The sequence below is a fragment of the Lonchura striata genome, chromosome 1, assembly GCF_046129695.1.
Source record: "Lonchura striata isolate bLonStr1 chromosome 1, bLonStr1.mat, whole genome shotgun sequence".
NCBI classification, from domain to species: Eukaryota; Metazoa; Chordata; class Aves; order Passeriformes; family Estrildidae; genus Lonchura; species Lonchura striata.
Window position 1 is genome coordinate 126,878,884 of NC_134603.1, and position 15,776 is coordinate 126,894,659.

General features: G+C 39.0%; 1 protein-coding gene across 14 annotated transcripts in view; it reads right to left on the reverse strand.

The window, feature by feature from the left end:
• The window catches only part of HDAC9 (histone deacetylase 9), a 458,209-nt gene that overhangs the window by 272,525 nt on the left and 169,908 nt on the right, over positions 1–15,776 (reverse strand). For 10 of the 14 annotated variants that reach the window (XM_077787596.1, XM_077787608.1, XM_077787592.1 and 7 more), the window contains exon 1: positions 3,761–4,235. The exons of 1 other annotated variant lie outside the window; for it this stretch is intronic. In XM_077787596.1, coding sequence (XP_077643722.1) covers positions 3,761–3,866 — 106 coding nt within the window. In that variant the 5' untranslated portion in view covers positions 3,867–4,235. 3 more of the 14 variants (XM_077787612.1, XM_077787610.1, XM_077787599.1) reach the window with 3 other exon arrangements.

Below are 15,776 nucleotides of genomic sequence, written 5' to 3' on the forward strand. Positions count from 1 at the left end.
GTGAAGGTTTTGTTCAGAAAAAAAAAAAAGATAGAGACAACATACAGGACAAACTGTGCACACTGGGGTTTACTGAGGGAAGATACGTCATGAGCTCCTGTCAACCCACGTACAGCATGATATGTGCAGCAGTAATTCTGTCATTTATATTTGAGTGACACACTTTACATTTCCTGACTGGTGCAGAGAATAAACATTCACTACATCCACTTGCGACACCTGTGAAATGGAAGGTATTTTACAAGCCTGTAGGTAGGTGAAGACAGTCAAATTAATCATTCTGAACTGTTACATTACCTTTAGAAGAGTTTTGCTCTATTGATTTGTGATCCTGGTAGGTATCATTTACTGTGTTTCACAGAAGGATTAGCTGATATAAGTAAGATTGTGTAACTTGCTCAGGTCACCTGTCAACTCATTGACAAGCCAAGCTTTAAGCTTGCTATCCCCTTGAACTCCTAAAGTCCCACATCTACAGACACCTGGATTGGGTAGGTCCTTCCTTCTCCTTCACATATCTACCATCTATTTGAGAAATTTAGTCCTTCACTGGTTACTTATTAATCACATTTTAATGAGTGTTTTTCCCATGGACTGTGCTGCACAAAATGCTTTTTTTCAAGGACTTAAAGTTTGTTACCTATACTGGGGAATGATCAGAGGCCAGCTGAATGTTAGGATCCACTGTAGCACTGCAGACACATGGAAATTTAGTGTTTTTTGTGTAAAGTAAAAGGGACAGAATAGATAAATAGTTATTCTAGCTAAATAAGAGGCTTTAGACCCCAGATTTATTTTGTAAATGTGAAGTTAAAATAACTATGGTATCAAATAAGAATACATCAACATCATTTTCTTAAATAAAGATGCACAGCACTTGCTGCTGCATTTTAGAGCAACAGTACCATATGGGAGAATTTAGTTGAGTCTTCTCAAGACAGCTGAAACTGCTCTCTGCAGTAAGGTGTAGGTGTCTGCAAATTACACAGCTTCTTGAGTCAGCGCCGATCTAGATTGCTCCATTCATAATTAGACTTTTGATTGGTACCTATCCAGATCATCTCATTCATAGTATGACTTACAAGCAAGGATGGAGACAGACAGGCAAGGCAGTAATTGGGGGAATACCAGGAGAAATTATTCTCATGACAGAAGTATTTCCTATGCCTGCTCTTGTCAGAAATTTTTTAGACATTTTGCTTTGCAAATGCAATCCATTGACCAGTGAACCTGTCTTCTTGGGGATCTCTCCAGCTCAGTTTAAAATCACTTGCATAATATATGTGCAAGGTATTTGGATACCAGGAAACCTAAAAATCTGACTGTTGTTGGCTGTTTTAAGTTATTCTTTAAGTCTTTGGAGCAAGCACATCAAGGGTGCAAGGCACAAACATTTAGGGATCTGCTATTTTCTTAACTACACACAACTTTTTAACCAGAATATAAGTCACAGACATTTAAGCGAAGATAACTAAAGGAAGAGCATTGTGAAAAAGAAAATTCAAATTACTTTTTCCGGCTTCTCCAAATGCTAGTGCATACTGTCATACCCTAGCTATTTCTTCCCTATATGCATCATAAATGGAAACAATGAAAAGTTATCAGAACTGATCCTGCAAGATGCTGAACTTGTGGGAGATGAAGGTAAGCAACAGCAGCACCAGGCTTTGAGGTTTCATGTGACATGAACTGAAACTGCAGACTATGTATAATGTCAACTACTTGTACTCTAGTTGCATATTTTAAAGGCCAACTGAAACACAGAGGAATATTTTATGTTCCACAGAATATACATACATACATATATATATATATATACACACATATATATATACACATATATATATACTTAAACACCTTTTATCTGGATAATGTTATTGAATAAGCTTTTGTAGGGAATGTTTTTAGTCTAAATCCCACCTCTACTCGGCACTGCAGGAGAAATGGTGTATGTTGTATGGACTTACTGAATGTACTATCAGATACAAATCAACAGTTACATGATATTCTTTTTTCCAATGTAGACAAGCTATAAAATTACAGAAAATCATCTCTTTGTCTTGAGTTTCAAATTTAAAAATTACTATTATATTAGTTTGCAGTTAGAGGGTAGCGTAGTGAGATAAATCCCCTAAATTTTCACTTGTGAACCATTAATTTCAACTTGACATAGTACTAGAAAACTCCAACAGCAACAAAGGCCAAAAAGAGGGAGAAGACACAATCAGCTTTATCTTGAACCAATTTAAAAGCACTGGACACCTGTTGAGCTGCTCAGGAAAACTGAAGAAATGCAATAAAGCAAAGCAACATTTCTTGAACAAGAGGTTGACACTGTAAATGGCTTTGCAGAAGAACTGTAATACTTCCAGGAAAACTTTTGCTCTTACCCACAGTCTTTGCTAGAGCTTTGTTGTTCATAATTATGAATGCGCCTTCACCTGATTTGTGTCCCTGACAAAAGAGCTGAAATTGGTGATCAACAACCTAAAATTGTATGTAAGAAAGGAGCAGAAGTAAAACTTTTAGCTCTTTTTCTATAAAGTGGGAAAATAAACAGTTTTTAAAAAACAAACAGACATAGGCTCAACAGGTGTACTGAAACAGGTAATATGTGAATAGAGGTATGATCTACATACATAATTATCTTTAACAATTAAGGTCATTCAAGTTCTGGGAAAGAAAAAGAAAAAGAAAAAGAAAAAGAAAAAGAAAAAGAAAAAGAAAAAGAAAAAGAAAAAGAAAAAGAAAAAGAAAAAGAAAAAGAAAAAGAAAACACAAACTAAGATTAAAATACATGCAACCGATTCATCCTGTCTTCCACATATGGATCTCCTATAAAACTAACACTTTCTGAAAAACAAAGTAATGTAGGGTTAAATAGATACAAACTGGAAAACACTGTGCCTTAATATACAAGAGTTTAATCCCAATGAAAACTGTATTGGAATTAACTTTAGGAGAGAATAGGCAAGAGTGGACTACATGAGATGTTGACATTTTTAGCCCATCTAAATTAAATGGCAACAATTCTTCCAAATTAATTTATCCTCAGTAGCAGGTCTCAAACAGAGCTAGGAAAGAAACTAGAAAACACAGGGGTAGCTGGAAATACATGAGGAAACATGCAGTGTTCTTTCTGAGCAGCTTTGAAATACCTTCATGAAATAACACATCCAATTTACATCTCAGTGAGTTGTTACATGTAACTAGCATGGCCAGGTTCACAAATATTTTTAAAGGAACAAAATAAACCATGCAGTCTAAAGACATTTTGCAGTAGCACTGTAATGAAAACAGAAATATATTGGTATAAAACTCCCTTCATATGCAAACTAGAGAAAAGGAAACTCACAGAAAGAGCAAATCCTGTTTACAATAGACATATGACTAGAATTTCTTATAAGGGGCTCTAAATGCAGCCTCCTGACAAGGTCTGTCTGAGGAAGGCTCTTCCTGTGAACAAGCCTGTACCATGAGCCCTATTTTGCAACCACGCAACAAAACAAACAAGGAAACCCAAACTCGACTTCAGCTGTGAGTATTTTGCTGCGTCTAGAAAGCAGCAGACCAAAGGAGACAAATTCCTTGCAAAAGCAGCAACTGCAATCAAAAATACTACCAGAATTATATAACAAGAACTTAGGCAAAGCCCACAAAAAATAAAGCCACTTCTTAAAAGGAAAGGTGTTTTCTTGTCATGCTAGGCTGTACGTTCCCGGTCAGCCACTCAAGTCTAAGGCACGGAGCTGTCTCTTACCTGAGCTGATCATACTGTGCATTCTTTGCTGAGCCAAGAGCTGTTCACGTCCAGAAACCCCATCTGAGGAAAAACACGATTCACTCTCGTAAATTGTCTGCAGCATATTCCAACTGGTCTGCACTTCAGCTACACAAGAGATTCATCACTGCACTTGCACATGGGCGTCGGGCACGACCCTCTGCGGTCCTACCTCCTTCAGCGAGGGTTGTAAGATAATATGCTTCGGCAATTAGCAGTGTTTAAGCATTTGCACAAGTATCTATGAGGAAAGGAAAAGCCCAAATCCACCGTCGGCAGCCCCCGCCCGCAGGAAGGGAGCCGTGAGCGTGCGGGGGGCTGAGCGCTGCCGAGTTTGAGCAGTTGCGTTCGGGCAGCCAGCGGCAGGTGGAAGAAGAAATGAAGAAATATCTCTGCGCTTTGGGCTTCCTGGCAGGGCAGGGGTGGGGGGAACTGCCTCTAACAAACCACCAAACCGAAGAAGCCACCTTTCCAGGGAGCGGGAGCCGCGGGAGGTTTAACCGAGGTGACCCCAGCCTAGCCCCGCGCTGCCGTGCCCGCGCCCCTCTCGCTCCCGGCCGGCTGTCCCTCTGCCAGGCGGCTGGGCGAAGTTGGCGGGAGCGACAGCGATAACTCATTTGCATTTGAATTGACACCCTCCTGGCCCAGCGGCGGCAGAAATAGAACAATGGCCGGCCTGAGCCAAAAATAGGTCAAGCATGGCCGGGTGATTGGAGCCTGCATTAATGCGTTTAAAAATACCACAGCAAACACAGCTGTCCGGTCCCCGTCTTTCAAACTGCCGCCCGGCCTCGGGCGCAATTAATCCCTTCCCCCTGCCAAGCCCGTGTCCCTGGGGATACGCCAGGGAGGAGGCAGGCAAGGCAGGAGTGGGACAGGGACGGTCCGCGCCCGAGACTTGCGCCCCTCTCCCTCCTCACCCTCCCCTGGGGAGTGCTTAGTGAAAAGAGAGCAAAACGCCACGGCCTCTGCCCGTATCGGTCCTAAAATAACGCTGGGAGGTTTTGCTGGCGATGTGGTTTCTGCCTCGCCCACGCGCAGCCATCCTGCCGCGCTATTTTTGCTGCCCGTTTCTCTGGCTACGCCACAGTTGGCTTTGGCAGGGAGGGAGCCGGGCGGCCGCCAGCTCCCGGCAGGACCGCAGCCGCCGCCGGAGAGGCGATTGCCGCAGCTCATCGGCCCGGGGCGAGCAGAGGAGGGGCAGATGGCAGCGCGGACCGGGTTTTGTGCGTGCAGCTATAAGCAGCCTTTCCGTATTTAGCATGCTTCATATAATTCTTATAGTAAGTCACCGGTTGTGGCACAGCATGTTAGATATGCTTACCGACTATGCGCTATTCGGTTGGCTTGCTAAAATTTGGAGAGAGGCTGAGTAGTTCACGCTTATTTTTAGAAGCATTAGGCAATTTACACAGCGTCTTTTTCAGTTCTCCAAGATGATGTGGTTTCAGAAGAGCAGCATTTGACAGCGTATCAGACAACAGCACCGTGCTCCTCTGTGGTTTGACAAGTTTCACACATGTGAAGCCCATTTTTCATACTGGTATTTCAAAAGTTGCATCTCATTTGATCATTAATATACCAACACACAGATTAGTTTCATTTCAGTGTTACAGACGGTACTTTACTTCTCAGAGTCCTACCCTGCCTCACAGCACTTCTTATACAAGTGACCAAAGCCTGTTGCTATCTATATGGTACAGCAGCTTGACTACTGTACTACTCTCCTACCAAAATTATAAGTCTGCTCCCATGTTCCTGCTCTACAGGAGCAACAGGGGCCCCTGGGATGTGATTCCTCACCATAATCAAGAAGCCAACACAGAAGCCGTATTGGAGCTTTCTAGAAATCTATAGAATTCTCAACCATCAATATAATATTTTGCTCCTGAAGACAAAAAAATTTGCCCAGTATCTGGGGCTCTCTTCTGCCTTTTGGTGAAGAATCTTCTGTATGCTTACATGACAGATCATAGCTAAGGGCAGCATATTTTTTAATATACTTACAATTGTGTTACTGAAGAAAAGATTCCGAATAACAAATTATTGTGACACTCCTGCTATGTTTGGCTACTTGATGGCACCTAGGAAGTCTGTGGCTCAAGCCTTCCCATCATTCCAAACCCTTTCATCTTTCACGTGCCAAATCACCTGGTCCTGCTGAGAGTTAAGACCTGCCCCCTGGACAGGGAGAGACTCCAACAGCAGGCAGCAGCCAGGGTTTTCCATACAGAATCCTCAAGTTTGTAGCTATCACTTCTTGCTATCCTGCTCTCCTTGGCATCTCTCTTCCCTACTGAGGAAGCAGGGAAGCCCTGCAGCTGGCATTGCACCCAGCTCGGCAAAGGGGCATGAGCAGGGACAGGTAGGGTGCTGCAGTGCAAGATTGCAGGTGAGCACAACACATACCACTGCATCATTAAATGCTGGCAATTTAGTATCATAAACATTTTCTCTGGAAAATAAAAATACTCTATTGTTTTGTGGGAAATATGTGGCCTTTCCACAGTACAGGGAAGTTTAACACAGTGAAAGAGGCATCACTGGCAGAAACAGAAATCTCCTCTAATGCAGAAAAAGCTTTTTATAGACAGGAGTAAATAGAAAAAGTGGAATTGCTTCATGCCCTTCAGCCAAACAGAACATGACGCTGTTTGGTGATTCAGCGCCTCAAAATAATCAAGTTTCATATTACAGGGAAACACGGGAGGAATAAGTTAAAAACAGGTCAGAACATGGAAAACTGTGGAGTGTGGGATCTGGTATTAGGTACCCGTATGTGTTTATAACCTCTTATATATGTAGCTGCATTTTAAAAGATAATGTTCACAGCTCTAAATGACTTAAAATACTTCAGTAACTAAAAGCAAACTACTCAAGAGCAGAAAATGTACATTTTGATATTTAGCTGCAACTGTTCTTAGTTCTGAGGTACGTATTTTAAACTGACAGACATAAACTGACATAAACTGTCTTATGTTCACTAATTCACAGACCATAATAACTACAGCATTATGCTTTTTACATTTTAGACAATACATAAAAACTATATACAAATATTTTACTTATGAAATCAGTCACCACAAATGTAAGGGTTTTACAACCTGAATTCTTCCTACTTGCTTTGACATAGTATAAGCCTACTTTGGTACATGCTTAGGTTTAAAACACATGTGTAGATCCATCCCTTTTCAACATGATATTTAAGCACATGCTCAAATTCTATTGATTGCAATAGAATTTAAGCACATAGTTAAACACTTTGCTGAGTCAGCCCAGACTTTAACTGCACAATCACGTGAATTTAAAGAGCTCCTTAAGAGTCCCACAGGGGAAGGATAAAGGGTTCATGCCTGAAGAAAATCTGGTTTTTATTTTTAAAGCTATGGATGTTATAAAGTGACATTTTCATACAGGAACATGAGGGGATTTTTTCTGTTTTTTAAATGCATTTCCTAAACTTGGAGAAATTTAATGACGCTGGTGGTGAGGGTAAACTGCTGAAATGATTTAGTGCTGCTGAGGTGACTCTAAATGCAGTTAGCCACTTTATAGAAAATGTAAAGCATGTTAGTAGCACTGTGATCTCATTATAGCATTTTCACAATGTGTTTCTCTTATTTTCCCTCTGAGTTGTTAAAAACAAATAAATATAAGGAAATTAAATCTGGGAACCACATTACTGCAACATTAAGACTAAGAAATTAAGACCTCAAATTGGAAAGAGCTAGGATTTCTACTGCACTATTTACTCTGCAACATTATAATTAAGTAATACTTTTGTCTTTTTTTCTATTTTTTAAATTTTTATTTTCCTTTCAAAGTACAAACAGTATATTACTGATTATTTTTAGCATACCTCATTTCTTACATGTTATTCTGGAGAATTGTCTTCATTAATATTAATAATTTAGTTTCAACTTTTGCAGTTTTCTTACTTGTAAATTAATACTTGCATAGATTTTTTAATCAGATTGCTCAGTTGTATCACATAAATATTGACCACATTAAAAAAAGAGATGTTCTGTAGATTCTAGTCATATGCTTAAATGAGGACATTGCAGTCTTACAGGTGTCCCATTCAACCTTCTTTCAGTCCCTTTTTCATTTGGCAAGTGAAAAGGCAGGGAGTAATAACATGCATCAATGTCAAGCAATTCATAAACAAGTGGGAGCTAAATTAAGGTAGCATGAGTAGAATTAAATTTGGCCTATTTCAGTACTGAAGGTTTGAGTTCTAATCTTTGCAGCCTAAAGACTTCCTAACTATTTTTGTGAATCTAATCACTGGGCTTAAAAAAAAAAAAAAAAAAAAAAGGAAGAAAAAAATTAACTATTGTATAGAACAGATGTTTCTGAAGCCACAGTTCATTAGATACCATTAGTACCACGTGAAACCCAAACATCCAGCATAAATTACTACAGCTTACTCTAGAGGATTAACCATGTTAATGAACAGCAAAAGACTATTACCACAGAGAACCAGATGCTTTGGGAGCAGCAAGAAATCAGGGGAGATGCTGTAATGGTCTGGTCCTGCTCCCTCTTGGAACTAAAGGACCATATTCCAAGTCCCTGGAGGAGTTAAAATGGATTGGTTAGTCCATGTGCTTTGGTTAGAAATACAAAGTACAGGAACGTTTCCAACCAGTTCTCTGTGTAGCAAGACTTGGCGTTACCTGTGCAGCAATACACGGTACTTTTCTTTGCAGGGCTGGGAAACCATGTGATGGACATTTTTTAAGTGAGGAGAAAACTGCAATTCTAGTGTTTTAGCTCAATTCAAGCTTCAAAGGAATTTTCTGGGACAAAGAAAGGCATATCTGTAGCTTAGGGGATTTTGTGACAAACAATGGGAGAGTAAAACTTTACAAAGTTCTGAGGATAAGAAGTGCTCTGTAAGATAAATGTATGGCTCTCTTATCATCTCTTGTATAAGAATACAAAGAGTCTTGCATCTTTCTCATGCAAATTAGATCAGGGGTTTTCTAACTAGTTGATGACATCACCCCCCTTTCTCCTCTTAAAATACAATTTTTTTTTGTTCACATAAATAAATCTACTAGAAATTAAGTCTCAGATTCAGGTCAACACCTCAACAGCACATAGTTGATTATAAGCACAAGGCCTAAGCTAAGCATATGCTTAAAGGCTTCATAAATTCAACTTTCCTGAATCACAAAGCTCAAGTAATAAAAATACCCTAACACTAATATAGAGCTATGGAGTAAATAAATATTCAGGTTAGGGAAAACATACAAAATTAATTTATTCTGTTGATAAAGGTGTTTATCAGGTTGGAACTAAAACCCCCATGTTTTGTGGTAAGACTGAGGTAAATTGCACATAAACACAAGCCAAAGAAACATCAGATAAATGACAAATAAATGCCTCAGACCAGCAAAGCACTTTGTCCCTTTTGTGCCATTAATGAGTTTAGAGGAGACATGAGCAATATGAGATTTCCTGGCTCTTCATGGCTATGCCCACTTTCCTTAGAGACACTGGAGCTGTGCCTGCTGCTCCTGACTCCACCAGGCACACCTGGGTGCACATGCACAAAGGAACCCTGGAGCACATCACCTGGGACAGCTGCCAATATGTTCAGCATCCTCCAGGCATTTCAAGCTTGTTGCACACCTAATGAGCAGGGTTTTGCACTGCATGGGTAATCATGGGTGGTCTGGCAGGTCACATCACCTGGTCACTGTTCCTGGACAATAGACTACTAAATCCCTATGGCTGGAAAAGCAGTAGGAGCACCATCTCTAGCTTGTAATATATGCCCGGGGTTTGAGTGACTCTTTTTGGCTTTAAGACAAGAAATGTAGGCCATGCATGCTGCCTGGAGAATTGAACTGTGGAAAGCAATGGCAATGCAAAGGATTTGGAATCATAGCAGAAGTCAGCCATCCAAATACAAGCTCCTAGGATTACACCAGGATTAAAAAGGCCAATAAAATCCTTGGAAATATAACACTGAATAATAGCAGTGAGATGATGTACATTTCACACAGTATCTTGGGGTACTGTAACTTCTCCCAGTGTAAATACTTGAAAAAGAATGCTGAAAAACTGAGGATGACTAGACATTGCATATGCATAAAATGGGTTGGGAAAACCTTTGAAAACTGGAAACCTAAAGGCCTGTGATATTAAATTTATTGATGAAGCCCAGGGGTGTCTTGTCATTGTCTACAATACACAGGGCAAGTCCAGTGGTGTAATAAAATGGTCTTTCTTTTAAGAAATAAGGCCTTAAAAAAAAAATCAATTGATTTTAGAAAAATTTGAGCCAGAGGTGGATATACATTTTAAGCATGCTTCAAACACTGCAGTAACTTCCAAATGAGCTTTACATCAGTATTGACCATGTCTCTGAAAATAAAATTTAACAGTTCTATATGTCAAACTTAAGGCAAGTCTTGTTGTAGAACTCCAAGTCAGGTCTTATCTCTTAAGGCTAAAAAAGCCAGATCATGAAGGTGGAATTATAGAATTGTTTTGCTTGAAAAAGATCTCTAAGATCATTGAGTCCAATCCTTAATATAAGTACATCCAAGTCCACCAGCCAGTTCCCACTTCAAGTACCTTCAACACTGTTAAGAACTACTAAGTATTGCTTAATTGATGGAATTGATAGAATAATACATTCTATAGTAATATATACCAATCTAAACTAATTATTCCTGCATCAGAAGTAATTGTATTATTTGAAATCATCCTCTCCTGAAAATTAGAGGCTTAATATTTTTTAAATTTTATTTTATTTTTATCCAAACTATGTTTACTTTCCTATGATACTGGAAAAGTTTTTACAAGAGTAGAACAATGGAATGCACTGTAAATAACTTGGGAAAAAAGCCTTTGGGGAAAAAAAAGAACCCACAAAATGTTTGTTTCATTTTGCTATTCAAAGCTGCCCTTTTACATCAAATAATTGGATTTCAAAAATAGGGTTTTTCTAAATACAGGCTTGGATTTGTGAAGTGATGAGGTGGCTTTACATAATATATTACAAGCAGATTATAAAGCTATAGTAGATTTATAGCAGATTTATAATAGATAGATACCAATGCAGATTTTGAAAAAAAAATGTTTTCTTAAATTTAGAAAAAGTTTAAAAACTGTCACTACAAGCCACTGGAAGCTTGGGCAAGAAAAGCCATTTTACATACAGCACTAAAAAGGGCCTTTTTAATGTGTGGGCCAAAGAATGGACCTGAGATGCCAGACCATGTGCTCAGCTGTGGGCACACACCAGTTTCTCCCACTGTGCTGCCTGCTTGGATCTCCTTCCTCTGCCAGCATCTCCACCCCTCACAGGGGAGCATTCAAGCATATGGAGAAACAGTGTTGGATGCACAAACATTCCCCTGAGAGCAGTAACAAATTGACCACTGCTGAGCTCTGAAAAGGTCATATCTCATACTGGTCAATAATGTTGTTATGAAACCGCACAAAATCCTCACGGTTAGCTGGGTCAGGATGGCAACAACCCTCTTCTGGGCTTTTTTCAAAATGTTTCAGCAACTCTAGATCCAGTTTTCATCTAATTTTCTTCATCCTCTTGAACTTGGATGAGGAATAGATCTGCAACCCAAAATGTAATCAATATTCACCTCCTTGGGAACTGATTTTACACTGCTGGTGAATTTGGGGCAATCTTAAAAGGATGAAACTGTGACTTCATTGGGTAAACTGTAAATATTTTGCCTGACTTCAGTAGAACCAGCATTCCTTCTGAGGAGAAATATGATCTTAATTTTCTGGAACACATTTATAGATTGCAAGAGGGGGAAAAATCAAAATACAATTGAAAGCAAAATTTCATAACTCTGAAATGGAAATTACAACACATTCCAAGTAAATATAACCTCTCCCTTTAGCTAAGCAAGCCACTTTGAAAATCCCTTGAAAATCTTACTACAGCTACTTACTGCAATTGAAAATACCTTTACACTATGTAAAGGCAGTATGTACTATGTACTATGTACAGCACTGCCAAAATATGGCACAAACAACTTTTGTGAATACAGGCATCCAGCTGGTAATCCTAAGGCCAAACCACCCCTAAGAAGGCTTTTAGCTATCCTTGAAGCTGATTTAGCCAAATCTTGCAATGTTCAGTTTGCTAGGCATGGATCCCACAGAAGGGATGGAACAAACGGAGAGGGAAGCCACAGCAAATGCCCAGCAAAGTCACACCTCAGCAGGCAGATGTGGGCAGCTGCAGCTGCTGCTTCCACGTGTCCTTCATCTGCCCCATCTCTGGCTTAAAGCAGAAAGACGTGGGTGCTCAAGCTCTCAAGGACAAAGGGACAAGGCTGGTCTCAAGCCCAAGTTTCCTAGAATGAGAACTGTTCACAGAAAACCTGCCAGATTTTTCTGAGCCTCAAACCACTGTGCAATGGCTAAAAAATTGCACAGGTCAACACTGATAATTTGCATTAAAAGCATGGGGAAGCAGGAAGATAATACACTGAATCCATGTTTAGACAATACTCCCATTCTAACCAACTTCAATAAGATATATTTATGTCTTGCAAAGAATCTGGGAGGGGAAAGCTCTTGTAATAACTTCAACCCTAATTGCTTCTGGGAAAGGGCAGTCCAAAAATGAAGTAATAAGTGAAAAGTAACTTGCTAGTGCTGGAATCCCAATGCCATGAGCAGAGAAGACAGACTATTTTCGATGACCTTAAGCTTCTGACCATTCAAAATATCGGGTCAAACTTGGGCTCAAGGCCTGTTCTAAAATTAGCATAGCAGTCATCTGTGCACTTCATACCTTGCTGATTTGGTAGTCAAGAGCACAGGGTGGCAGGGCAGGTGATAATGGCAGGAAAACAACACCTTTCAGCCAACAAATGTGAGGATCAGCACTGCCACAAGCCAGGTCTCACACAAGTTGTCAGTCACAGTGGACTGGTCTGTGCATGCTATGATTGCACTTCATTTCCAGTCCCTTCTCCTCTTGTTAAAGCACTTGCCAATGAAGTAAACTGCTAAGTACATTTCAGTGCTAAGTACAGACATTTGGATTTTTTAAAATCTGAATATAATCCAAACAAAGTGTTATGATTAATCTATGAAAAAAATGAGTGCATTTTCAGCAGCCCACAAAATAATGCTATATGCAGGATAAGTGGCAGTCTTGGCTAAAAGTATCCAGGGACAAAAGGTAGACAAATCAAGGTGGCATGGACCAAGTCTACAGGAATTAATAAAGAAATCACAACCCAGATTATCTTTAATATTATTGTTCATTTTCTCTCCTTACCTCTGGCAGAATTCCAGAAAAAAAAACAATGCTATAAAGATGGAGGCAGAAAACTTGGGCAACTAAAAAGTGAACATACAGTTAGCAAATTGTTTACTTGCCGTGGATTAGCAGCTTTCCACATCTCAGAAGACAAAGGATGATAACTAAAGCCAAGAGACTGGTTTTGGATTATCTGAAAAAGGGGTGCAGCAAAATTGGGCACCACCTTAACTAAAAATAGATGTTCTGTAATCATAGGGCTGAAAAAAACCCACATAAGTTAATTACCAGTGTGACAAAACAGGCTTAAGTTTGGTCAAGCTTTATTTTTTAATTGCCAGTAAGAATGTTTATAAAAATAACATCCTTATGTTTTATAATATTAATTATCTTACCATTCTAAAAAAATGCTTGTCTCCATTTTTGGACTATGCACATATGTGACCACCTTGCATTTAAGGAATAATTTATTTGAAGTAACACAGCAGAGCTGGTTTTATTTAGAAACTTCAAATTAAATGCTACTGTAAGCTATTTAATTACACTATTTTCTTTCAATCACTATTTACAGGCATACAAAGCATATTTCTCATAAAGACATTATATGTATTAATCTCATATGTGTGTGTGTATAAAAAATTAAACAGATTTAAAACACTTTCAGCTACTGGTGTCACACACCACAGATGAAATACTAAAGCTCAAGTACATTGATGTAAACAACAATAATCTAAAAGGTATCTAAGCAAGTGTCTCACTTAAAACGTGATGATCGAGTATTTTATTGACTTGGGCTCTAAATCTGTGTATGTACTTTTGTTCATTTAGTGTCCTCTCAGATGCAGCAGAAAGCCTCCAGCAATTCAGAGAGACAGTATGCTATTCTGGGACCCAAAAGAGAATAAGTTGAGAACTTGAGCAACTAACTATATCTGCAAGGGGAAATCTCCAAGGCATACCTACTAAAAAGAATGCCAGGCTGGAAATACACCAGGATGGTTGCCAACAGAAATATTTCATCAGTCAATCTTTTACAGTCCTATGGCTTCCATTTCATTTTTTTTTGCCAACTTATTTAGCATTGCAGGCACCAGCAACAAAAATGTTTGGGATGTGCTTTAATTTTTCACACTCTTTTTCTGGAACTTGAATGTTTTGTGATACTTTACCTTCTGATCCAAAGACCACAAACTTGTCACAGGATGCCACAAAGGGGTTTGTTCATATGACTGCAGTGCAAGGAGAGGAAAGGACAGAGGTGGTCAGTAGACCATTAGTGGCTGTGTAGCTCATTCAGAGTGACCTGCAGCTGTGGAGGGCTGGATTGAATGATCATAGTAACTCCTTCAGTAATTTCTTCTCAAGTGGTATTGGAAAATAATGTGTTTCTCATGCATGAATCTGAGAACAGCCATTTCTCCAGCATCCTAAATATGACCATCTTCTAAAAAAGACCATGTGTGCCAAACAACATATTTTTGGAACATTTAAATCTAAACAGCTCTTGCTGCAGTCTTGGCATGGCTGCACTGCTGATCAGTAGAATGGTATTTACTCAGATGGGACACAGGTTTCACTGGCAACATCATGTTAAGGAGTTTCTTGTGTGCTCCTGCTACTTTGATGACCTTGTTCTGATGGCAAGATTTTACACATATTTATACACATAATTTAATCAGATCAGATCAGTTTTCCAGTACAGCTCAAAAACCACAATTATAAAAGGCAAGACCCCAAAAGTCCAAGGATAAAAACCAAGAACTTTTTATCCTTATGAGATCCTCTGCCTCATCAAGCCATAAGCACAGTGACAGAAATTCAAAGGACTCCTGACAGTGCTATACTAATGCAGAACTCTTATTTCTAACTGATATGACAAGTATTCAAGAAGATTTGCATATCGAAGACATTGATGAATCACAGAAAACCTTTATGGCCGTGCTAAAATATATATTTAAATATTTATATAATCTACCTAACTGACAACTCAAACTAGCCACCATCATTTGAAGGCATGCACAAAGCCAACAGCAATCAAATGTCTTTTGGACACTATGGGGTGAAAAAAAAAAAATCTTAGAACTTGAAACAGGATGTTTTTAGAGCCTCAAGGTTCTAACAATTTGTAGCCATGTTGGTATAGATCTAAATTATATTAGTTAAAGAAACAATTATGTTCTCCTTTGAAAAGGAGAAGAGTATTCTTTAATTAGATTCTATACAGAACACACTATTTTCTGATGATGCAGAAAAAGGAATATTGGGTTAGGTAATTTCTACAAGACTTCAGCTGATGCCTTCACTTTTCATAGAAATTCAGATGAAATTTAGGTTACCTTAGGACTTAAACTAGCTAATGGACTCTGGTTTGCTCTGCATCTTTAAATGCTTGTGTGCAAAACTCCCTCACCAGCCTGTAATTTCCCTGTCTCAGAGGAGGCAGCAATCAGTGCACCATTTATGCACAGAGAAGACAAAGGGACATTTTTAACACTTCTGGCATCACAGGAGAGGCTGATAAACAATCCATATCATTTGACCACCTCATTTGATAAGGTTCACATTTATTTTCATTGTCTTTGGAAGAGAAAAATGATACACAATAAGGCTTGTTATGTGCTATTCTGCTCAACACACAGACTTGAAGAGAATTAATTCTGTCCATCATTACAATTAATAATATAGTTTTCAAATTTTCAATTTGCAGGCAAGATATCATATGTTACACCA